At 43.8% G+C, this 25,563-nt stretch overlaps 1 protein-coding gene across 1 annotated transcript in view; it reads left to right on the plus strand.

Moving 5' to 3' along the window:
• Positions 1 to 25,563, plus strand: part of TTBK1 (tau tubulin kinase 1) — a 101,717-nt gene that overhangs the window by 66,015 nt on the left and 10,139 nt on the right. Inside the window, exons 12-13 of the mRNA XM_030945081.1 lie at positions 661 to 836; positions 1,840 to 2,398. Of these exons, the coding sequence (XP_030800941.1) occupies positions 661 to 836; positions 1,840 to 2,398 (735 nt within the window). The remainder of the gene's footprint in view (positions 1 to 660; positions 837 to 1,839; positions 2,399 to 25,563) is intronic.

Consider the following 25,563-nt stretch of genomic DNA (forward strand, 5'->3'; position numbering starts at 1 on the left):
CTTTTGATCCTTTGTTTGCTGCTAAATTAAAAAAAATCAAATTTAATAAGGCAATATGAAAGAGGAAATATGGAATTATAGAGTGTCCATGAGCGTGTTCAGCTCCCTGCATGACCTTGGCTCTGTGGAAAGCTCTTACAGATGTTGTGGTTGAATGGATATTGTGGAAGACTTTGTTTAAAGGACCAAAATGAAAACAAACAAAAAATACAAACAAAAAACCCAAACCACCCTGCTAGTTAGGAGATGCCTTAGTCAGACCAGATGTAAAAGTGTGTTCATTGCAATGTAATACATGGCCCCTGATAAAATGAATGTTGACAAACAAGGCTCTTAGGCATCTTGAATAAGTAGTTGGGGTTTGTGTATGCAGTAGGTTTACCCATGAGAACTCCTTTGGATAACACTCAGGGTAATTGAAATGCATAGACCACCTTGTAAAGATGTTTAAATATTTGAATTGATTTTAAATCCATACTTTTTTTTAATGCCAGCTGATTGCCAGGGCAGAGGGACCCTGCCTCCCTTCAGACATTGCTTGTGTAGATTGTGAAATTGCAGCTGAAAGTGTATCCTGGGAGAAAGTGCAGAGCAACAGCGAAGGATGGGACTCAATGTCTTTGGCCAGATCTTGAAGTTCTTTGTGCTTACCCCCTCCAGACTCAGTGCATGGTGGAAGAGGAGCAGAGAAACGGGGTGTGCCCCAGTTCCCCAGTCCGAGTGCCTCCGGAGTCCCCGACCGCACAAGTGCGCTCCCTCCGCTACCGCCGCGTCAACAGCCCCGAGTCAGAGCGGCTCTCCACAGCTGATGGAAAAGCAGATCCACATGAAAGAAGGTTTGTTCACCCTCTGTAGCCTTTAGCAGAGTCTTGAGGATTGACTGTTGAGACCAACCTAATCATTAGATCAGCAGCCAATTCTTGCAATTTTATCTACATTGCCTTTCAGTTCACCTCCTTCTCTACTTCTCCTTTCTTTGTCAAAAATGTTGATGTCTCACCCATGGAAGGCTTTCCCCAGAAGAGTCTGCAAGGCTTCTGGGTGATCCTTGTTGAAAACACACTGCAGTTGTCCTAAAATCTGGGCAGCAGATGCTCTGGCTTTGTGCAAAGCAAGCAGCAGATGCAGGCCAATTGAGAAACATTGATCAGAACATGGTTTGAGGGTTTTTTTCACAAGCCAGTCAAACTTAACAAAGGGGAAAGGTGTTGTTGGGTGGAAATGGTTATCATCCTGTCTGCAGGGGAAAGAGATGCTGAATTGGCTGTCATATTGAAGCACTTCTTCACACCATTGTAGGTTCTAAAGAAATATTTTTGTTTAAGCCTGCCTTTCTGAAGTGTACCAAGAACTGAGTGAGAAGAGCCTATACAGGCTTTCTCTTATGGTTGCTGTTGTTGCCTGTAACCATGATATTTTCTGAAAAATCCTTTCCTTAGGATTTTTTCTCCTGAGAAGCCAAGAGGCCTCAGGAACAGAATGTAAACAATGGTTATCTGCTGCTGTGGAATGCAACAGGTGGATCTGTGATTGGTCTCATGTGGTTGTTTCTAATTAATGGCCAATCAGAGTCACCTGGCTCAGACTCTCTGTCCGAGACACAAGCCTTTGTTATCATTCCATTCTTTTTCCATTCTTAGCTAGCCTTCTAATGAAATCCTTTCTTCTATTATTTTAGTATAGTTTTAATATAATATATGTGATAAAATAATAAATCCAGCCTTCTGAAACATGGAGTCAACATTCTCATCTCTTCCCTCATCCTGGGACCCCTGCGAACACCGTCACAGTTGCCCACAAACCCGACGTGTTTTGAATGGCTTCTTGTTGTGTCCCCAGGTCTCGAATGGACATCCCTGGCTCTCCATCCCGGCTCGTGTGCTCCTCGCAGCCAGCCCAGATGCTGTCCATCGACACAGGCCAGGCTGACCGGCAGGCCAGCGGCAGGATGGACGTGTCGGCCTCCGTGGAACACGAAGCCCTCAGCAACGCCTTCCGCTCAGTGCCGCTGGCGGAGGAGGAGGACTTTGACAGCAAGGAGTGGGTTATCATTGATAAGGAGACAGAGCTGAAGGACTTCCACCCCGGTGCTGAGCCAAGCACCTCTGGAACCACGGATGAGGAGCCCGAGGAACTGAGGCCTATTGAAGATGGGGAGGAGAGAAGGCGCCTGGGGGCAGATGCTGCAGTGAGGCCGAAGACTCATGATGGGCGAAGTCGGGGTATGCTGCCTGTGACTGAGGAGGACAGTTCCCATAGACATGAAGGACCTTCTCAAACAGTGTCTGACAGTAGACATGAACAGCAGACAGGAAGTCCAGCCCACTCTCCCTTACATTCAGCACCAGCCCTCCGACAAAGGAGACGAGAATCTGAACCTACTGGTCCTCAGAGACAGGTAAGATCCCTGGGTCTGTACCTTGTTGCCTATCATAGCATCATCTTAGGGAACCTCAATTGTGCTGCAGAAGTCTTTGATTCCAAGCATGGATGCTCTTGTAAAACTCTTCTGACAGTGCTGGCAAATGTTGTGAACACCTTAGAAGTGCTCCCAAAAGCCAGTGATGTCCTTCTCAGGACACACTGTTCTGAAGATCTTTCAGCCATTTCGGTTCAGGGACAAGAGGAGAGTGCAGTTGTGATTTGGGTATCTCTAGTCACTCCTCTTATGCTCTCCCACAGAGTTTTGTTAGTAACTGCTTAGCTGTATGGAGGTGTTGCTAGCAAATCTCCATAGTTTCTCAGCAACAATAGGAGTGTATTGCAAGAGAATGACCTCTAATCTAATCACACATCAGCACTGCACAGCCCCATAGCAATGCAAATCATAAAATAACTCCCTCAAATTAATCTTTCTTCTAAATACCTAACAAAAAGCTCAGAGTAGCCAACATATACATCTCATCAACCTTACTTCAGTGAGAGGCATTGCTGTTACCATGTATTTACTCACAGAAATGTTCTTTACCTATTGTGTTTTTTCCATATAGTTGTAGAGGGCTTTTTTCCTTTCAGTTTTGCTTTTATCCTGTGGTCTTCCGATGCTATAAAGTAGTTCAGTTTTTAGTAGGAGGTGATTTATTAGATTAGCTGAAAAAGTATGATACACTAGGCAGAGAGTTCCTGTCATACCTAATCTTCTTGTTTAAGAAGAAGGCTGTCCCAGAGTGTTCAGTGCAAGAGGCAATCCACTTGTTCCCCTAAGAGCTTTTTGTATTTATATGTTGATGAAGATCTCTCATGCACATGGGATTCATAAGCAAAGCAAAGAGCAGGCAAGTTTTGAGTCATGTACACAGGGATAACCTCCTATGACAGGGCAGTCTGCCTGTTCCTGTCTGGAAGATGATAATTTCGTTTCTGCTTCCCTCTTGAGCTTATTCTCCAAGGAAATGTTCACTGGATTGGAGCATGTTAAAAGAAAATCCTTCTGTTCAGGTCTTGCCCAGAATCTTCTCATCTCTGGATCCCCAAGAGATACAAGAAGAAAACCATGAATGAGACAAGAATTTATGTAAAAGGAATCAAAGCAAATCTTCGCAAACCACCAGGCAAGGTGTCCCCTGTTAAGGTGTATGAGCATGTGCAGGAAGGATAGAAATGCTGACAGTAGGCACGAGGGCTGTCCTGCTGAGCATGGAACAGGAGCAGCACATGCTTCTCATAGAGACTGCATTCCAGTTGCAGGGTTCCTAGGTAGAGGTGTTTGCTGCAGAAAGCCAATATGTTGAATGCCCCAGATATCTAGAAATGGCATAAGGCAAGATTGGCAGAGTTGGAAGGGTCTGTGTCTGAATTTGCTGTGGTCTGTACACTTTGGGGGTTGGTCAGTGCAAGATCTGCAAGATGCAATGAACATGGTAAGAGCCAGCTGATAAGAACCAGCTGTAAACAACAGCAGGGACACTTGACTGACATATTTAGTGTGGCTAAAGGAGCCTGGAGAGGCCTTCTTGGCCACAGCACGTGCACCCCTATGTGAAATGACTGGGGGAGTTGGATATGATGCAGCACAAAGACTTCTTATCACTGCATAGGGATATTTAAAGAACAGGCAAAAAGGGTAAAATAATGGGATTTGGGGGTGATTGCTGCTAATATATTAGGCAGCCTTTGTTCTCCAGCAAACTGCTTTTTTTTTTTTTGTTCCTATGTTCTGAAATACCCTCTATTAACTCTGTGGCCTAGCTTTGTACACACAGACTAACACTGGACTTCTTTAGCTGACTGGGATTTAGTGGTTCTTCCTTTGATGTCTGAATCCTTCAGTTACCACTGCAGCTGTGCAGTGATACTCATATTTTTCCACTTGCTGTCACAAAACCAGCTGTTAACTCTCAAAGGGACTTGGTGCCTAAAGGGAAGTAGAAACCTCTTTTCCTTAGGTGCAGCAAATAAGAAGGGATGGACGGCTGGGACACTAATAAGAAGTCAACCAAGGACTTAACTAGTGAAAATACTGAAGCCCTCATTAGCAATGACAGATGTTTCCTGTAGCTCATGCTTGTGCTTCTCTGGGTTTGATTAAAACTGTGATATTGTGTGTGTGTGTGTGTGTAGGTGAGTAAATCTTCCTTATCTTTAAATATGAACTGAGCCTGGAAGATAGGTAAAAATGTCACTAAATGCTGAAATACCATGACTGAAGTCGTAGGCTTTGTTGTACCCATCTGTGACCTCATTCTGGTGTCTCCAAAGCTGGTGATCATCCCTTGGTGTCAGTAGCATACTCACTGAAAGCAAGTGGGGAATTCCTGCTCTAAGTGCTTCCTTCTGTTTCTCCACTCCCTGGCTCCAGTCTGTGAGCCATCACTTGTAACTGGCAGAAAGACAGTGACTTCTGTATTGTCCTAGAATCACAGGATGCCTGAGGTTGGAAGGGACCTCTAGAGATCATCTAGTTCTACCCTCTGCTCCAAGATGGATCATCTAGAGCAGGCTGCTAAGAACTGTGTCCAGTCAAATTATCTCTGAGGATGGAGATTCCACAACCTCTCTGGGCAGCCTGTTCCAGTGTACAATCACTGTTATGGTAAAAAACTTATTAAAAATGTTTAAATGGAATTTCCTGTATTTCAATTTCTGTTCCTTTCTTCTTTTACTTTCACTGGACATCACTAAGAAGAGTCTGGATCCATCTTCCCACCAGGTATTTATAAATGTTGTTAAGGATCCCTCTGAGCCTTCTCTTCTCCAGTCTAAACAGTCCCAGCTCTCTCAGCCTCTCCTCAAATGAAAGGTCTTCCAGTCCCTTCATCATTTTTGTGACCCTTCTCTGGACTACCTGCAGCATGTCCACGTGTCTCTTGTACTGGGCAGCTCAGAACTGGAGCACAGCACTGCAGGTGTGACTCACAGTGCTGAGCAGAGGGCAAGGACATTTCCCTCAGCCTGCTGGCTGCGCTCCTGACACATCCTGAGGGGCTGTTGGCCCTTTTTGCCACAAAGGCACCTTACTGGCTTGTGTTCGGCTTAGAGTCCACCAGGACCTCCAGCTGCTTTTCTGTCAAACTTCTTCCAAAACAGGTGGTCCACAGTGTGTTCTGTTCCTCCCCACTTCCCTTTGCTGAACTTAGTGAAATTCCTTTTTCCCATTTCACCAGCCTATCCAGGCACCTCTGAATGTGGGCAAAACCTTCTGGTGTGTCAGCTGCTCCTCCCAGGATTATGTCATCTGTGAATCTGCAGAAGGTACACTCTGTCCCATCATCCAGGTCACTGATTAAGTTGTTAAATAGTAGTGGCTGCATTATCAGCCCCTGGCTACACCATTAATGACTGGACATTTTTTCTCCAAACACGGTATTTTATGACCAGCAGCCCACAGTTTTCAGTCTAATTCACTATCTGCTTATCTAGCCCGTATTTCATTGTTTTGTCTATGAAGATTTTATGGGAGACAGTGTCAGAGACCTTACTAAAGTCAAGATCAACAACCTCCCACCCAGTCCTCTCAGCACAGAGACCTCTTGGGTTCATCAGACATGACTTCCCCTTCATATATCCATGTTGACTGCACCTTCTTCTTATGTTTGGAAATGCCTTCTTCCATGAGGACTTGTTCCATGTCCTTTCAAGCCTGACCAGCCTTTAATTCCCTGAGTTATCCTCGTTTAGAACTCAGATGTTTCTTCAAATATGTCAGTCTTTTGGAAGACAGATACTGTAGCTCAAATGTGAGAGATGGTGCTGTCCTCGTTAAAACTCTGTGGGTGTAGGAGGGAGCACAGAGTGATCAGATGCTGCTGTGAGGAAAGCCGAGTACAGAGGAAGCTCTGAATAGCCTGGGGGAGTTTTTGACCCAAATATTCTCACATATTAGGAATCTCCCAGTTTCAGATGACAAGAAAATGGCTGCAGTGGAGCACAGATCTCATGGGAAGACCTGGTATAAAGGGAGAACAGAAGCTGTGTCATGTTCAAGCCCTTCTCTCTGTGCACCACTCAATACATCTGTTTAACAGAGCTCTAAGGGTTTACTCTAATGTATGCATTTCAGGGATGACCTAATAAGACTCGAGTTTTTTTAGGCCCCAGTGTGCAGATAAAGCTGTAGAAAGAGATAAAGAATGACTGGAAGAAAAGATTGAAGCTGCACTTCTGTTTACCTATTAATCCTGGCATAGGGTTGCTGTTACTGCTGGAAATAATTTAAACCCGTACCTCGCAATATAATTTAAAAATCTGTCAAGTTCTTAAGTATGGTGAATAAATTCACTGGTATTTGACAGGCATGGCAACTTACTGCTGCCTTCTGCAATGAAAAGACAAGTGTTCATACATGTATGAATTTTAGAAACTATTTCTGGCTATGCTCAGGTCTGTGCTCTTAGGTATATCTTGACTCAGTCTCTCCTGTTGCTAGTGCAGTTGGCATTTTACAAAATGTTTGGGGATTCACCTGCCTAAAACATGCCTGTCCAAATGATGTCACGTCTAAAAAACCACAAGAGAAGTGAAAAATTAAAGTGGGAGATGATATTTACTCTGCTTTACCTATCCTTGAATATATTCTGCAGGGCTCAGAGAGCATTTTGCTTAGGCTGATTCTTACAGGCCTAGAGTTCATCTGTTAGAAAAGGTCCCAGTGTGAAGAGGCAGTAGTATATTTTTCCTCACCAAGTCAGCTGCATAGTTAAAATCACTCTTTAAAATCATCTTGATGCTATCTTCGGCCTCTTTTCTCACAGAGCCAGGAGAGTGCCACAAGTGGACTTGCTTAAAATTGTCCGTGTCTCTAGCCTGCAAGGGCAGCAGGGGAAAAGGAGCTGTGTGTCTTGGTTTCCTTTGCCTTCTACAGCATCCTCTGTGGGCTGCTCTGAGGCAACCTGAGGGACCATTTCCCAGTGGTGAGAAATGGGCATTGGCAGAGGGGAAGACTCATTGCTCCTCACCCAGTGTAATTCCCACTGGTCTGTGTTTGATGCCTGTTGTAGATGATGTGATTCTTTGGCAGTCAGCTCCTCTGTCTTCCCTCCACATGAGAAGAGAAGCTTGTCAGCTGATGGAGAAGGATGAGTGTAGAGTTGGCCTCTTACACTCTCTAGATTCAGGGTCCCTGTCCATCCATGTGTTAGAAATAAAGGATCAGCAAAAGGGTGGTAGTGGAAGTAATATTCACATATGTTCTTTAAATATAAATATATATATATATATCTATCAGGTAATAGCAATCAAAACCTTAAGCTCAGTAGACATTCCTAATTACATTTTATATCTGTAACATATATTGAATTCTATCAACATCACATTCTCCTGGGACTTCACACAGAAAGACCCTGTCCAAACAGAGCAGGATAGGCCTGATGGAAGGTGGCACAGCCTGATTGCTGCACAGGGATAAAGGGGTCAGCCCCTTCAGCATTGATTGAGTAATTTAAGCATTAGAGCATCAGTGAGAAAGGGTGGCATGTCTGTAAGCTCAGCTTCATCCTGGAGGCAGCAATACCAAAATGCACTTGCTGATGGGGTGTTGTAATTGCTTCTTCATGGCCTGGGCAAGTTCCTTGCTCCTGTGCTGTAGAGGAGGTCTCTCTGGGTAGCTGGAATGATCCTTTGAGATCTGAGAAGTCTTTACCATATTGAGATGATCTATACCTTGGAAGTCAAACAATATGCTGAACCCAAACATGGAACAAAAATTAGGAAGAATTCCAGTAATGCTTAGTTGTGCAACTTGCAAATAGCACACCCAGGGCTGAATTTCTATACTGTCTATGCAAAGAGAAGATGGTTGTCTTTTTGAGAAATTTAGAGCTGCTGTCTAGATTTTATTTGTCTCTCTCAAGTACTCTGTATGACAGCATTACATTATTATTATCTGACACTCTGATCTATGCAGTGACATGCAGTACATTTAGGACTGTGAATAATTGCTTTTCACATTCAATGCCAACCACGAACTGAGTAGCTCTGAGGCTCTTTGGAAGATAAGATACCTGCATCAAAGCACTGCAGAGATATTGAAGGTGACAGGAAAGAGATGACACTGGATGACATTGAGCTCTTTTTCTAGTGCAAGGGCAGCATCTCAAGTAAGGTAAGGAGAGCAGTTTAAAGAAAATCCAATATTGCCTGTCTGCATTTCACTTGCAGAGACTTCCTGAAAAGAAATGCAGCATAAGGAAGGGAATGCATTTCCGTTTCCCCTTCCTTCACTTGAAGGGAAAAAAGTAATTCCAGGAAAAAAAGTCTGGTTCTGGAGATTGAGACTGCTGACCCTTGTGAAAGTGCTAGTTTCATAAAAGAGGTAGAAAGGGAAGGAAGGGCTTAGCACTTCCAGGGTGAAGGATCTGAAGTCATTCCCTTAATGCCTCTCTCTTCCATGCAGAGCATAAAGGGAAGGTAGGGACTGCAATCTCATCCTGGCACAAACTGTCCTCAGTGGGTGTACTTCCTCCCTCTCCTGGCTATCCCAGGATCACAGAAGCAGAAAAGCAACCTAAGAGTGCATCTTCTCCTCATGTCCTCCTATGGTTCTGTGTTTTGAATTTCTCACTGAAAGGAGAATTATACTCTGCCTGCTTGTCCAGCTGCTGTCTATCCACTGCTTACCAAAACTGGAAGCATTAACACTCCCCCTGCAGGTTCTCAATATAAAAATGTATCAGGAGGCCAGCAATGTAAGTGTGAGAAAAGAAAAGCCTACTAACAGCCCCCAAACCTGCTTTTTCAAATCCCTGGAGTGAGTTTTAATAAGAATCATTGAAAGAGCCCCTGAGAATCCCTCACTTTCAAATACACATAATCATTTTAGCACTGTTTCACCTTCTGTCATCCATGTGGTTTCCAAATGTGTTCAGAGTTTGACTCTTACCTATATGCAAGATGTATGAATAGCTTAGTGACATGCCAAGATGAGCACTGCCAGTGGAACAGAGAGGTGAGGCATGTGGCCTGAAGAGCCAGAGGAGGGGACAGAGTAGCCGAGCCTGGCACTGCTGGTGTCACTCTGGTCTGTCTATGGCTGGGGAGAGCGTGGCAGGCCTCCATGGTGCCCATAGCATCCCTGGGAACTGATAGCCATAGAGAGCAGTACGTAAGGCCCTGTGTAGAGCAAAAGCATTTTTCATCCGCCAGCGAAGATGTCCGCAGCATGCGCATCACAAACCAGGGGCGAGTCAACTCTTTTGCCTGACACCTTTTCCTCCACTCTTCTTGGTCTTTTTCAGTTGGAGGAGGACAGGCCTTCTCAGCACTCCCTCCCGAGGTACAGCCCCCTGAGAAGACTGGCGTCCTCCGTTTTCTCCTCCTCAACCCTGGAGACAGAACACTACCCTCACGTTGGTGGCACTTTCATACAGCGCAGCCGTTCGGCGGAGAGCAGCCCCGTGCGCATGCCCCACCGCAGGCACATGCCCCTCACGGCAGGAAACCACAGACTCATGCCTTCCGTCCTCCGCATTTCCAGGTCCCAGCTCCAGCAGGTGTGGGCCCGCTTCACACACAAAACATAGCCTGTTCAGGGAAGCAGCAGCCTCCATAATGCAATAATAGATCCCACCCACCCACAATGTGTCACCACTTTAATGCAATATTGAATCCCAGACAACACTGGCCTAAGGTACTGTAACTTCCAAAGCCCCCTGCGAGCAGACCCCACAGAGACTGAAAACTTCTGCCTTTCTAAACCTGCCAGCAGCCCGAGCGCGGGGCGGCGGCGAGGCCGAAGATGAGAACGCAGATGGTGAAGGTGGTGCTGTGTGAAAGAGGCCAGGGCTCCTCTGAAAATCCCGCTCGGGCCTCGGGGTAGGAAGTGCAGGGCTGCCTCACTGAACAGGAGCAATCGAGCGACAAAACGTTGTCAAGTTCTGACTGGGATGGAGAGACTGTGGAGGTATCAGCAAGCGTTACCTTCCTCAGCAAAATGGGTTCGAGCATCTCTGCTGGTGTCTTACACTGGGCCGAATCTGTAGGCGGTTTTACTCCATCTAGATATAGGCAGACCCCCACTCAAAGCTCACCTGAGGCAGGACCTCAGGTTTGTCCCTCTTGTGGAGTTACAATCATGTATCTCTTTGTTGCTTTGGCTTTGGAAATCCCCTTGCTTTTGTTGCAGTTTGGTTTCCATACAGTGACCACACATTTCTGTCTCTCTGGCTGTGCCTCTGTTACATGACAGTGGGACTGTTTGTCTGCTCTCCACTCCTAAGCTGCTCCAAATTTTCCTACCTGCCCCCAGAGGCACTGACTGTCAAGTTGGATAGAAAAAATTTTCTTACTGATCCAGCTGTAAATCATGCTGGTTTTAAATTCCAGAAATTTTAGGCAACTGCAGCTTTTCAATGGCAGAGCAGTCCTGCTTCTTGGCCTTGCTTGGAAATGCCTGTGATAACAGATCTCATTTGAGAAATAAAGTGGCCTCAGCTCCTGGTATACAGAGCCCATGAAGCCCTTTGCTAAAACTGTGAATCTCAAAAAAAAAGGGAGATCAAAGTTAATTTAAATTGTCATAAGTATCCTTATTTCCTGTGTTTGCACAATATATATTGCCCTTCTCAGCAGAGTTGCAGTGTAAAACACCAGACTGTATGAAGACTTTCTGTAATCAAGTGAATGTGGTAACTGTCTTCTATTGCCATGAGCCTTTGGTCTCATCTTCTGGGAGAACAGGCAGTATGGACGTTAAGGTGGAGGAAGAAGGGGTCATTGCTGGTGCTCAGGGCTTTAGGGAAATGCAAGTCCAAAGTAAAATACTGTGCAGAAAATATACAAGCATAGGATACAGGCAAGAGAACGTGCAGAAAGCTCAGGCAGATGTGAAAATGGGTTGGAGTAAGTGTGGGTGTTGGAAGGAAGTTGTGGCATGGAGGTATCACTGCATGGGTAGGGTGTTTCCAGTGGGCTTTCAAGGAACAATTCCTCCCAGGCAGTGCTTTCTGTAGGTACATCTGCCCTACCTGAAGCTCCCTTAATATTAGATTCACCCTCCCATAAGCAGGAGCAGATAGTGCAGCCCCAGCCAGGGTGAGTGGTGCTTTCTGAAGTTCCTAGCACCTGACCCAGTGTGTCTGCATGGACATGGTCTGACAGGCTGACATCCTGACAGAGCATCCTGGGGGGTGCAGGGATGGAGATGGGGAGGCAACACACCCTCCTTGAGAAGATTCAGCGCAGGTATGAGCAGCCTCTTCCCACAGTCATTCTTGAATCAGTGGCATCAATTTCTTTTCATTTGCCCCAAGAACATGTGTGAACAGGACAGGTTACTGATCAGACAAAATTTTTATCTGCAATTTTTTCATGAGCTTTATTTTTTAAAAAGGTACTGGCGTTGCCAAAAATACTTGGGTTGAATTAACCACTAGCCTAATCCTATTTGGCAGTTCCCTTGTCAAGGACAGATACCAGAAAGAGAAAGGATTTGCTCTTCTCAAAGTGACATGAGAAGGGATGATTTCCTCAAGTAGACTCTGCTCTGATGTTATTTTTTTTCATCTTCACTAGAGACTTTGATGGAAGAACAGATTCCAGAAAAAATAGAATTTGTGAAAGCACTAGACTTAAATCAGTAACTCTTAATAATTTTTGTTCATAGTGTCCAAAACACTGATGTTCGCTTTTCAAGGTCAATTTTAGGAATTGAAATTACTCTTGTTCTATTTTTAAAGAAAAATCAAACAATTTTTAGTTTTGCCAGTCAGAAAAGGGAACAAACTGGATAACTGGGTATTTATAAACTCTTAAGCCTTTTGTTCAGACAAAAAGAATGACAAGCCAATAAGTAGCTCCATACATAAATTTCAAAGGTCAGTAATCTGTCTAATGCTGCTCATCGTAATGCTACTCACATAAACTTGATACTGCTTTTCTAAGTTCAAAAATCTGATTTATAAAGTGGTTGCTTTATACAGACTTCAGTTAGACTTTCTTCCAGTTAAAATTATTAATAAATTGAAAGCCAACTAGACAAACAAAATATGTTTATATGTTGCTATCTCTTACAAGAGGGGCTGTTTCTCATTAGGACTCCTGACCTCCTACCCTTAACTCAGCAGTATTCCATGCCTTTAGTGGCTGTCAAGAAGAACAAAGAAATCACTGAGGAGAAGGTTTGCAGTGACAGAAGGTGGGTGGTTTGATAAAACACTACTGGCAGATCAGCTCTGCAGAAAGATCTGAATTGCTTGATAAATTGCTTGTGTTCAAAGTGATGATTGCATCCACACAGGGACAAGGTCATGTTTGGAGTATGGAAGATGTAAGTCACATGTACAGAATGAGAGAAACTGTGCCCTGGGAGGTGCTGTTTCCCAAAATGAGGTGGCAGTTAGGTGAAGTAATTAGCGGCATCTAAGTTCTCACTATGCTGCAGCAGCAAAAAAAAAAAAAAAAGAATAAATAAATTCTTCTTTGGTGTATCAGCAGGAAAATAGAAGATATGAACAGAGGGAGATCTTTTGTGGTGGTGAGATCACTACCAGACCTATCCAAGTCTTGTATGGAAATTTCTGTAAAAGATTTTCAAAACCTGAAAGAGAAGAAGTGATACAAGAATGCTTCTGTAACAGCTGCCTTGTAGAATAAGCTGGAAGAAATGCAGTCTGTCATTAAATACAAAACTGAAAAGTGACTTGATTGCTGTTAGGTGTCTCTGCCTGAATAGAGCAAGAGGGGTTTTAACCTGCCAGGCAAAGATATGAGTCTAAGTGCTGGAAGATAAAATAGCAAAGGTAAACCTAGAAGCAAGATGCTCATTTTAAAGACATAGGTATGTGGTAAACCACTGAAATACATTATTTAAAGACACTGAATTCTTTGCTGTTCAGTCTCTGTAATTGGTTTCTAAATATTGGTTTCTAAACCAGTCCTGTTAAACCATCAAATTTGGGCTCTATACCAGAATAATTGGACATGTTGCTGTCACCTGGGCTTTATGGGAAATCTTATTTCATGATCAATATGTCTATTACAATTTAATTCTGAACAAATTAATTGGTGCTAATGGCTGGAATCCTGATGTTAAAGTATTATGCAAAAAAGTATTAAAAATAGTCAATTTAAAGGGGTTTTTTAACATCTTCATCTAATGCTGTATTAATTACTATGGAATCTCCATATTGTTGAGGAACAGTTGGCAAATTAAAGAAATGTGAAAAGAGGTCTTTTTTATATATATGGAAATGTAATAAATTAATATTGAAACTAGTTGCAGTGCAATTCTAAAAAAAATCTTATGTAGATTACATTTATATTGCAATTATTGATTGTGTTTGATTTATAATGACTGCAATTATAAATGTAAATATATCCAAAATCAGTTGGCAAAAAACCCAGCTGATGGAAGGCTGTTGACATGAAAATTGATCATGGGGCTGTGGGCTGAAAAGTTAGTTGCCCTACTTATTTGTCCTTTTATGCTTGGTAGGGTTTTTTTAGTTCTTCAGATGGAAAAAGCCAGTGGGAATCAACACTAGTGAAATAAAATTCCCTTTCAGCATCAGACTCTTAGGCAAATTGGGTTCATCAGAAGGGTCCAAGAATGGGATTTGCATCCTGAGGGAGATACTCTTCTTTTACTTCCCATTGTACATAGCACTTGTTCTCTTCAGAATCCAAATTGGAAATGAGCATTTGCCACTCCCTCACAGAGATCATTGCCATCAGGACAGGAAGCTGTCGCTGGGATCTCATGATCTACTTCAAGTGAGCAAATGTTCATCACTTGTATATACATATAAAAGCCATCTTTTTATATCTTGGCCTCTTGGCTCCTTTCACTTTCTTTCTATGCAGAACGGGAGATGTTTCCATTTTATTGCTCTCTCGTCAGCCTCCTCCCTCAGGAAGGAGCTAATGAGATATGATTTCTGTGAAAATGTTACTGTAAAAGCTTGGGTTAAGCTAGCACTGGGTCAATGTTGTTATGCCAGCACGCATTCACTTTCAGGGGAGGCAGTTCTGGTGGGAGGGGGTTGGCTGAAAATAAATTTGCACTGGCACAGGTGCAGTTCTGCAGGTGCCAGTTTTCATTAGGAGTATCCTCTTGATGCCCCCATGATGATGAAGTCCCTGGTGTGAGCCTGACCTTGTCTACCATTCCCATTATTTTTTACTACTGTTAGGGGGCAGGCACGTGAAAGAGTTACAGTGCATCACCTCTTTCACTATTTAATGTCTTTTGTTGTAGTAATGACAGAAAGTAAGATAGAAATGCCCTGTGAAACAGCCATATGGGTGATATAACCCCATCCTTACACTACCTCTTCATGATGAAGTCACTGCTGTCCTACCACTCCCTCTCTTTGTAGTGTGTCTGAACCTGGGCATTGTGGTGGTCAAGGCTGCTGCAGGACTGTTGTTCTTGAAAGGGACAAGCTTGTTCAGAGGTTGTGTTTGTTGGGCTGAATGGCAGCTGACAGCCCCCCACCCAGGATGGAGAAGCTGTCCTTGGACAGTGGCCTCCAGGCTGGATTGAGATAAGGCAAGCTGATGTTCTCCTCTGGGATCTTGTCATTGCTCTGTAAGCAGAGACGTTGCTCAGCAGCTGCCACCCAGCTTCTGCTCAAATCTGAATCTGGATGCAAGAACAGCAGCAGTTGGCTATAGCCCCAAGCTGCTGGTAGACTTCACATGCAGAACCCCCTCACGTCCACCTCACTGAGAGGTTCTCTGAGACCTGGTTGCCTCTTTGTTCCAATTTGCCTCTCCCATCTCTTCCCCACATGACAAAGTCTTTTTGCTCTGCCCTTGTTTCCTGCGTGTGCCCCACTCCACGCATTGGTAAACCCCTGGTTTACCTCCATTCCATTCATGGAATCTCATGCCCTGCATCCTGACTGCATCCCTGGATACCTGCACTCCCTTCTGCCTTTGCCATTCCCAAGAACCTGCAGAGTATGTCTCCTGCACTGGTTTCTTATGCATTGCACAGCTCATGGTGCCCCATACAGTCCCTATAGCACTTTGAGCAGCCAAGAGGCCTTCCCTCCCTCTGACTTCCTTGGAGGAAATTGCAAAAGAATGGCACGTTTTGGCAACTGGAGCAGTCTCAGCTCTGCATGGAATCTGTGGGAAGATCAAACTGTTTAAAGGCAGCTTGATTTCAAAAATGAGTATGGAGGATACCTTCCATTTTCAGGGCAGTTGCATGAGTTTCAAGTCCTGGAATCCTTAGGACTTAGCAGGCTCCCCCCAGTTATTGTCTGCCTCAGCAGCTAAATTTAGACAGCTGGCAATGGTCTTTCCCTTAACACACGGGTACCATCTGCATTTTCAAACCATGTAAATAGCTGGCTGAACACCACTTCTGGTGTTGTGAGCATGTCTCCAAGTTCCACTTCAATCAGTGCCTGGTCTCTGTGAGTGAGAAAATGTCACAGCTCCAGTTGCAAACTCTTCACGTTCTTCCAAATGGACGCTTTTCTGGGCTGGCAAATTGACTGTCCCCATTGTCCTACCTGGGAGCTGGGAGAGTCAGGAGTTTTCAAATCAAATTGGGTGTTTCAAGCGGCCAGGAGAGGGCAATTATAAGTGCAACAGAGCTGACACTCTTCATTAAATATAAACTTCAACACACCAGTGTTTCCTCCTGCTCCTATCTTAAACTGGAGATATCTGAGACTAGTGGATTCTTTCTTGGGGATTGGTGTTCTTTACTTTGCCACATGTAATGACTGTTCTTCCTTTATGAAGCCTGTGCCACTGCCATTAGGCCGCCAAAGTATCTTCTTGTTTGAAACAAGCTCTTTGTTTCTTCTGCCATTCCATTCGATGCCCAGCTCTCCCCACCTGTGTAACACCAGACCCAGGTGTTACACAAGAAGGCTGCATGCCTTTGAGAACCAGTCAACAATCTTTTTTCCTTTTTGCTATATTTTTTCGATACAGGACCTCTGGAAAGGGGCCTGTTGCTTGAAGTGATCAGCCATAATAAGCAGAGGTGTTTTCAGCACCTTCCCCAGCCCATTCACGGGCACAGAGGTTGAGTGGCTCTTCAGTAGCTGGGCTGTTCTTTTTCCAAAAGTGGCTCTAAAGCCAGTGAACACACACACTGTTCTTCTAACTCACCCAGGCTGTGAGCACTTGAGACTAGAAACAAAGCAAGTATCATTTGGGGCACTTCTCTGCTCTGTGCTTCAAACATTTCTTCCAAAGATTTCACTTTGGAGTGGTTATCTACCTCATTTGTCTTTTATTTCAGTAGCATTGCCAGGCTTTGACTTTTTTGCCTCTGACCACTTTGCCCCAACGTGTGCAGCCTCTTTTGACAGTCTTGGTGATTTGTTTTGTAGTAGAAGCCTTCTGCAGTCAGAAAGACCCTTCTGCAGTCTGGGAAACCAGAGCAAACACCTCAGTTTAGCCTTTCCCAAGTTTATTCCGAAACAACACTTGTGGTATTCATACCTTCCTATGGGCTCTTAAACTCTAAAGATCTCCAAGTGCTTTATTTTTCCCATGAGTCACTTCCCTGCTCTTTTACATGGGGGAGTCAGCAACAAAAAAAGCCTTTTCAGAACATGTCAGGATAAAGCCAGATGTTTGGTTGCACAAAGGGAATTTCAGGAGGCTGAATATTTTTTCATAATCTGCAAATTGTCAGGACAGTGGGTGGGACCTATATACCAAATACAATAAATATCACTGAGGCATTTCTTTGACTGCAAATCACTAGGAACTTCCCTTGCTCTCTCGTGGAAAAAATGCACTATTTGAATCTGGTGCTGTGATCCTTTGTAAATAAATTAAGGCAAGAAAATACAACCATTGCTAGTTCACTCCTCTCTTGTAATATAGCTCAACAATAGGATGCACTGTGAGACTGAAGGTCAGAAAGCATGGAAAGATGCGTTCAGTCCTTTTCCTGTTTTCTAGCATCCTTCCCTCTCACACCACCATCAATCTTCCATGATATGTAGATGTGGAGCTTTTAAGAGCTTGACAGCAGCACAAGATTATTCTTGAAAAGAGAAGATTTTCTACTGCTTATCTAGGGGGATTGGTGACAGATACCAACCGTGTTTGTCCAGTGGGTCTGGCATCCCTTCCTTAGGCTGCACGGAGTCTCTGTGGTATCCAGTTACATTTGTATGACAGCCACATAGTAACTGACGCAGTTCTGCGTCAGTGGCTGGATTTATTTCTATTGTCAACTGCTGGGTTGTATGAATGACACATTTTATTAATGGTTGTCATTAAAGATTTATTCATGACACTCTCAGAACTTTACCTGAAGCTGAGACCATTTTGCTACTTTCACATTGCACAAGAAAGGGCTCTTTTATCCCAATCTATTCAAAAGAGAAGCTTTTATTTTTATTTTTGCTTTTCTTGTTTCCCTTTGGTAAAAATGGGAAAGAACAATTCGGAGATAGCTATCGTATATTTGTCTAGCTCTGCTTGGCAGTAACAGATGGGCTGCAAGAGGCTAGCTGAAAAAAACAAAATTGCATTTCCTAGCACACAAGGTCTGAAGCCTTTAAAATCATGGATAATTTGCAAACCCCTAAAATCCTGTTAGTGTTTATTGTGAAAAAAATTGCCTCAGCTATTTCTCAGCTGGAGAACATGAGAGTAACCTTTTTCTTGACCTGCTTCTCCGTTGAGACTTGCCAGCTCTCCCCAGAGTGACTGGAAGAGAAAAAATAATTTCTGGAGAGGCTGACCAAAGTAAGCCAGATGTGCTTCCTGATGTCACTGTTGTCCCCAGGATGGTGTTGGGATGCTTTGTGCTGGAGCTTCCGTTTCTGCTTGTCTGTGTGTTTGTGTGCGTGCGTGACCCACGCGTGGCGTGCAAACTGTCACACGTGCTCCTGCCTTACAGAAGAGTTTCTGTGCCAGCAGTGGGCCACTTTGCACACCCCCAAATGCTGAAAAGGATGTTGCAAAGAACAAATCTCAGCCGCTTACAGAAAGTACCTTTATGGCATCTGGTTCAGGTGGTACACCTGGCCTTCTCTGCATGCTGCAAGTCTGATTTCAGCAACCTGGCCCAGCCCAGGTCTCTTCATTCAGCGTGTTGTGCATAAATACACAACACAAAAATCTCTCCTTTTGCTGTCAGCCAGTGGCAGAGTATTCTGGTGATGGGAACAGTGCTGGCACGTGGGACATAATTTATAGTATGCAAACACCTATTTTGGGTAATATTAAAAGATGAAATAAAACACACAAAGGCTGATCATTGTGGCACTACCTTGCTTTTTGTTGCGTTTTTATGCCACGTGTTTTGTGTTTGGGTCACTATAACACAAACCTGCATTGGCAGTTCCAGGGGACAGCGCAAAGATTAATTTCTGGGAAATGTTTCTAAGTGTTATTTGCTGTATTGCAACTTCTTTATATCACACCTGCCATTGAAAAAAAATTGATGTTTCGATGAATGTACATTTGAACAAGCTGCTAACCATGTAACCTGGGGGTTGGAAGCAATCCCCATTTTACATTCACTTGCATGTCTTCTAGTGTTCAAAAAGAAAATTGATTTATGTTATTGGAGGTTTTATTTTTTCATATGCAAAGTGGTTCAATGAGTTACCTCATCTAGTGCACTTGCCTCGTAAAAATCCCCAGGGTTTCCTCCAACAACTCCAACAAGTTTCTCAGTTTAATTATGAGTGCAATTAATTATCTGCCAACATGAAACACAGTAATGGCAAATTTCCTCTGAACAAGTCAGATAAGGAGGATTTCTGTGGGACTCCTGCCCCTTCAGCTTGGTCCTTCCTAGAAAACCCCTACCAGATCAGGTTCTTACTCAGCACTGCTGACTTCTGGTTATTTTTATGACGTAGGAAGATGTTTAGCTTTCAGAATATTATTCTTCTTCTTTCTTGCTGCTATTAAGTTGCCTTTACAGTTAGGGACTAGAGGAATTTTTGGATTATCATTTCCTTCCACTTCGCTCACTATTTCCCGAATCTCCAGTGAGTGATACAAATGAAGTGTTCCCTGTGTCTGCTCAGACAGGGAGCTCTGCTTTGGCTCTCACTGGAGATACTGGTGGGTACAGAGTTGGGAAGCTGAGTGGCAGGCATCCCACCCTTACAGAGCTTTTGCTTCCATCCAAGACGCTAGGAAAACTGGCACAAACCCAACATGTGAAAGCACAAACAGGGAGGAGCAGAGCACTTATCCAGCACAGGACTGGATTGTCCTATTCACCTTGGTAAAAAGAATGAAGAAAAAGGCTGTGGAGCATTGATGGGTAAGGTGCTGGATAGAAGAACATCTCTAACATTTATGGTGCTGATTCTTGGAACGTGGAGATCCTGCAAGTAAGCATGGCAGCTCTTAAGACCCCTGCTACTTTTACCTCATCTGATGCTGGTTTGAAGAAAGAGCTGCTGCTTCAGAAACTCAGATTCTAGGTTTTTTCCACACACTGTTGTCAATCCTGCCAGATTTCCCAGTCCCGATCAAGCTTAGTCTATGCTGGCAGAGGATAATGTCACTTCCAGGATATGCTAAGGTCCTGATAGTATCCAAATAAAAGCTGTTACAGGGAAGACTGGACTACAGCTCTTGCTGTCTGTGTGCCATCTGCATCTCTCAGGACTAAGGCCTCTTCCCATTCCGAGCGGAACAATTAACGTCATGTTGAGAACTTGATTTCTGCTTCTCAGACCTTTCAGCTCCCATAAAGAATCTCAGGGACCAGCATATCCTTCCTTTGCATTACCTTGTGTCACCTGTTAGACTTCTGTTGCTGCTAAGCAGGAGAGTTTATTTATGGTTAAATAAACCATATTTAACCAACTGCTACCTGAGTAGGAGGCGAATGTGGGTTTCTGTGGTCGTTGCTGCTGAGAGGAGACAAAAGCTGTAGGGAACCTGTTGTGCTTCCTGGTTTGCTTGAGAAGCTCCATCTGCTGGGACTTGAGTCTGCTTGAAGCAGTGGATCTCAGTGCAGTCCCCTCCAAGCAGGTCTCCAGGATTACGAGGTCCAGCAGAAGGGGTTCCTCAAGCTGCCAGGAGTCCTCATGGACTGCTAGGGACAGAAGGTTTGCAGAAGCTGTGGAAGTTTGTCTCAGGGGGAAGGCAGCAGGGAGAGGGAGGGGACGCAGCCTGCTGTAGCTTTAAAGGCAGTACTGTGCAGGGATCCATTTGGAAGGACATAGTTGACTAAAGGGATCCAAAGCTTGTTTTCCTCGAGTCTTTTTATTCTTCCTTATCTAATCCCTTTAGAGCCTAAGGTCAACCCCTTTTTGTACTGCAATAACACTGTAATATATGCTTGCACTAATTCTTCTGGTATACCAAGCATGCAAGACCAATTTAAAGCTTTTTTTTCAGAAGAAAAAGACTGTATTATTGTGTATATAGAAATACTGAGAGAGAATTTGAATTCTGTCTCCTGTATAAAAGCATGCATTGATTACCTGTATGTAGATCATGCTGTAAATGCTGCAGAGTACTGTAAAATCCTACACTTGAAACCACAACGAACAGGCAATGTCATCAAAAACAAATGAAACAGAAGCTGTGCAATGGATTTTGTGCCTTTTTTAAATCCATGTATGTTAATCCAGACAATCGGGGAAAAAAAAAGAAAAAAAAAAAAGAAAAAATGAACAAACAAAAAAAAAGCTTGTATACTACCAAAACCTTATTAAAGAATCAAAGGCAGCATCTTGTTGGTGGCTGGGTTTTTTATTTGCTTCATTTCTTCGTTTTTCTACTTCATTTGCTCTGGGAAGGTGTCTCCTGCTCATCCTTGGGTAGGTGGGAGCACTGCACAGGGAGTTGAAGGAGATCTGGTAGAACAGTGAGAGTTCCATTATTGCTTACACGTGTGATCACTAAAAACTTGCAGTTAAGACACATCTGGGAATAGAAACAAAGTTATGTGACTGTTAGAGATATGGTTTATGTACTTTGGGAAGGCCACAATGTGGTTTCAATTCAAGGCATGAGAAGGCTCTGGTACCTGTGGAAAGTGTGGTGGAAATTCCCCTCATGCAGAAGAATCGCAAGACTTCAGATGCTCAAAAGCAGAGAGCAGTTTGTGCAGGCAGGTGATGGTCTGGAAGAAAGAGGCTGGATAAGGCTGTGGTCTCAGAAGGTTGTACAGTGTGTGAGTCCCCTTTCCTCCTGGGAATTCTGTGGAGGGTCAGGCAGGATTCTTCTGAGTCTGCCTTTAGCAAGGTCCGAAGCTTATCTTCTCCACGCTTCACAGTGTGTTTTAGTTTGCCCCTGAGAGGCTGCTGGTGTGTGGCAGCTGTGTGTGTCTGTCAGGCTCTGCAGAAGGATCCAGTGGTGCCTTGGTTTATAGCATGGTCTGAAACAGAACAGTGGGTAGAAGAAGTGCATCATTTCCTGAATTTATGTGAGATAAATATTGTGAGGGGTTTTGGGGTTTTATCCTGTACCTAGTTGATTTTTGCTTGCAAGAGATGGGAGAGAAAAAAATCCCAAATTTTAAAGTAAAAGGGAACATTTATTAGGCTTATATGGGAAACTATTCCCTTTGCCCACATCAGAGCAGAGCTGCTTAGGAGGGCAGGCTTTTCTGGAGGACACTGAGCCCACTCTGTACCATGTGCTGCATTAAGGGTGTAGAAATTTTGACAGAAAATAAACCCACTTGTTCTTGTCACAGACATGTTTTATGAAAAATCCTTTCCTTAGGATTTTTTTCTCCTGAGAAGCTGAGAGGCCTCAGGAAGAAAATGTAAACAATAATTATCTGCTGCTGTGGAATGCAACAGGTGCATCTGTGATTGGTCTCATGTGGTTGTTTCTAATTAATGGCCAATCACAGTCCAGCTGGCTCAGACTCTGAGAGTCAGGAGCTTTTGTTATCATTCTTCTTCTTGCTTGCTAGTCTTCTGATGAAATCCTTTCTTCTATTCTTTTAGTATAGTTTTAATAATATAGATATCATAAAATAATAAATCAGCCTTCTGAAACATGGAGTCAACATTCTCATCTCTTCCCTCATCCTGGGACCCCTGCAAACACCACCACAGTTCTCAGGTCCAGCAGGTCCTCAGAGATCAGGGGCCTGGGTGTGATTTGGCTTAATTTTTATTTATTCCCAGCTGAGTTCAGGAAGAACTTTCACAGGCACAGATTCATGGAGAATGTGGTCTTGACACTGGCTCTGATTGTGTTCAGTAAGAACTTGATCACAAATTCAGAGATCACAGACTCACAAATAATGCAATTTATCAACACTATAGATCTGGCCAAGTTAAGTAAGAACTTCCACAATTCAGACTCATGGATGGTGTCCCAGTGCCCCCCTTCTTTTATACAATAATTTTTGGTGCTTTCCAGAGGGGTGGAACAATCAGGTGTCATAGGTGGGATTTTGGTGACTGTCATCATGTATGTAAGGCATGCCCGTTTTCTCTTCATTTGCATTCTAAGGTGTGTGAAAGTTAATATGCAAATAAGGCCTAATGAGGGTCCTGGTTACTTTCAGTCAGAATTTAAAGTTGATACAAAAGGTGAAATAATCACTTTAGTCCTTCTCCACTGGCTGAGGCAGCAGTCAGTGGTGCTCCAGGGAGTCTTTGCACACATCCTAGTCTCCTTGGACCGGAGTTATAACACAGCTTGTTGTGGAGGATGAAGGGGGAGGCTGATGGCTGGTACTGAAACAATATTGGGCTGTGAGGCCTCCACTTCACCCTGGACAACATCCAGTGGTTTGGCTCGAGCCATGTGCAGGGTCAGTGAGGGTTCCTGCATTTTTAGTTTGTCACCAACATAAACCAAGACTTAGCACTCATCACATTATTCACCCCACACAAACAACAGCCATAACATCCTTGCACACTGAGGGACATCATGGCCTGCCTATTTTTTTTTCTTGCCCACAGGGGACATCATAAAGGTTCACTTAACTTCATATAACTGATTTTTGGGGTATCTCTCTAGGGTGATTCCTTTTCCTGCTCTTCTGCCTCTTTCATTTCCATCCATACAGATCTTATGCATATCTGACAGATCATTACCTGGCTTATCATTCACAATAATCCACAAAATCTAATAATTACAATAAAAACTAATAACAAAGATTGTGATAAGCTCTGTAGCCAACCAGCAAGTGAAAAACCTAACCCATGCAGGAGCTTGTTTAATGTCCATTTTCCATACTATATCCAAGATCTCTATTTGCACTTGCTGTATACTTCATATGATCTAGTTGTTCATAAAGATCCTTAGTTACATTTGATATGTGAGTGGAGCAGGTATCATCAGACAGGCTCACACATCCACACACTGCATTTTCAGGCCATAATAAAAGTTTAATTTTAGTCTGTTTTGCAAAGCCATTTTTGATGTTGCTTGCAATTGTGCCTTTGCTTCCTCTGGTGCCACACAAGTTGCGTTAGTCAATGCTTTGATTTGTTCAGCAAGGTTATATAACATCATTTGATCTGGAATGCCATCAGTTGGGGTGTGAAAATAGCTTCCAGAGCCCACCCCACCACAAGTCCACTTGTCACAAATACCTTGTTGGTAAAGACAAGCTGGTAGAAAAGCCCCTTCTGCTGCTCACATGGCCAAGACAGAGGACAAAGAAAAGAAAAAACACAACGCAGCAACTGAGCCTTCACGGTTATAAAGCTCCCTTTCCCCCTTAAAAACAACCAGTGGGGAACGGGGACTAAAGCAAAAAACAGGAAAGTACCATTTCTTACTGTCCAAAACCAAAAGTCAATGCTGCTGGTTTGTCTGCTCTACACCAGCCAGCAGAGGCTCTCCATCAGCAGTGCTGGCTGGAACTGGGACAGTGGCTGGAACTTGTGGAGAGAGAAGGGGCTCTGGCTTTCTGGGTAGCAGCAGTGAAAAGATCCAAGGAAAACGTCCTTCCCAGCTCCAGAAACAGGGATTCTTCCAGCAATAGCAGCCAAAATGGTGCCAGGAAATTCTCTAAAGCCCAGAGAGAAAAGGAGAGTGATAATCTCAGGAAGGTTGGCATAGGAAAGATACAGAATACAAAGCACATTTTTTTGATTACCCAGGACACACATATTGCCATTGGGCTTTTGACTCCCTTTTGATTCACCCACACACACCACTGTTGTAAGAGACTGCTTCCTCCAAAGGTGACAAAGTGTCAATAATCCCAGTGTGTGTTGGCATCACCATCCCTCTGCAGACCATATTGCATCACTGCTGAGCCACTTGGCTCAGAAGTGTGTGCAAGCTCTGAACAAATAATGTCAGGCCTGGTGTCATTGTTAGTCAAAAAAGACCCAACACTGCATTGTGACACTCCCCACATCCTTGGAATATGCATTCCTCATGGTATATTAGTGCACATGTCCTGTGGATGATGATAAATCATAGAAATCATTTCCCTATTAGTCACAAATATTAACAGTGGCTCGGGGATGTTGCAGTTCCGTGTGGTTGTATTGTTCTTGTGCCACTTCAAACCACATTTTCCTTAGACAAATTTGTGGGGTTTTTTCACATTATCTCCCAAGTTTTGGTCAAATCCATAGTTAATATTTCCCAAGAACTGGTGAGCTGGGAGTGTGAGGGAGATGAACACGCAGGGCTTTGAGTAACATTGTGTGTCCATCCAAAAGCTTGGATTAACTGCAGCATAAGATTTGAAGTGAGACCTGAACTTCCATCTAGTAACTCAACCTCTTGAAGCATTTGACAGGACCATTAGTTTGGGGATATTATGGGATGTGAAACATCCATCAGATTTCTTCCTCTTTGGACCAGTCTTGAACCATCATGGCTGTGAAACATGAGCCATTGCCGCTCTCAATTTCCAGTGGGAAGGGGAATGTGCTGAACCATTCTTTCATAATTCCACTGACACCTCCCAGACAGACAGACCACTATAGGTTCCTGAGCAGCGCCTGCAGGTGACACTGTACCCTCATGAACTACATCTGGGAGGTGGGAAGGTCCCCTCATGATCACACTCTATCCTCTCTTTATCTGTTCTGCCTGTTTCATGGGGAGACCAGCCCTTTTCAAGATCAGAGCACCTCATTTTGGTGGCACTGAAAGAGTGGGAACCCAACTCCAGTGGTGTCTCCACCCCTCCTGGCCCCTTTTGCCATAGATTACAATGAGGCCCATGCCCACTGAATCCCCATTCCATGTGAATAAGGTCAGTTGGGTGTATGGAGTTGTTGGAAACAA

This window comes from Camarhynchus parvulus, chromosome 3, assembly GCF_901933205.1.
Source record: "Camarhynchus parvulus chromosome 3, STF_HiC, whole genome shotgun sequence".
Taxonomy (NCBI): domain Eukaryota; kingdom Metazoa; phylum Chordata; class Aves; order Passeriformes; family Thraupidae; genus Camarhynchus; species Camarhynchus parvulus.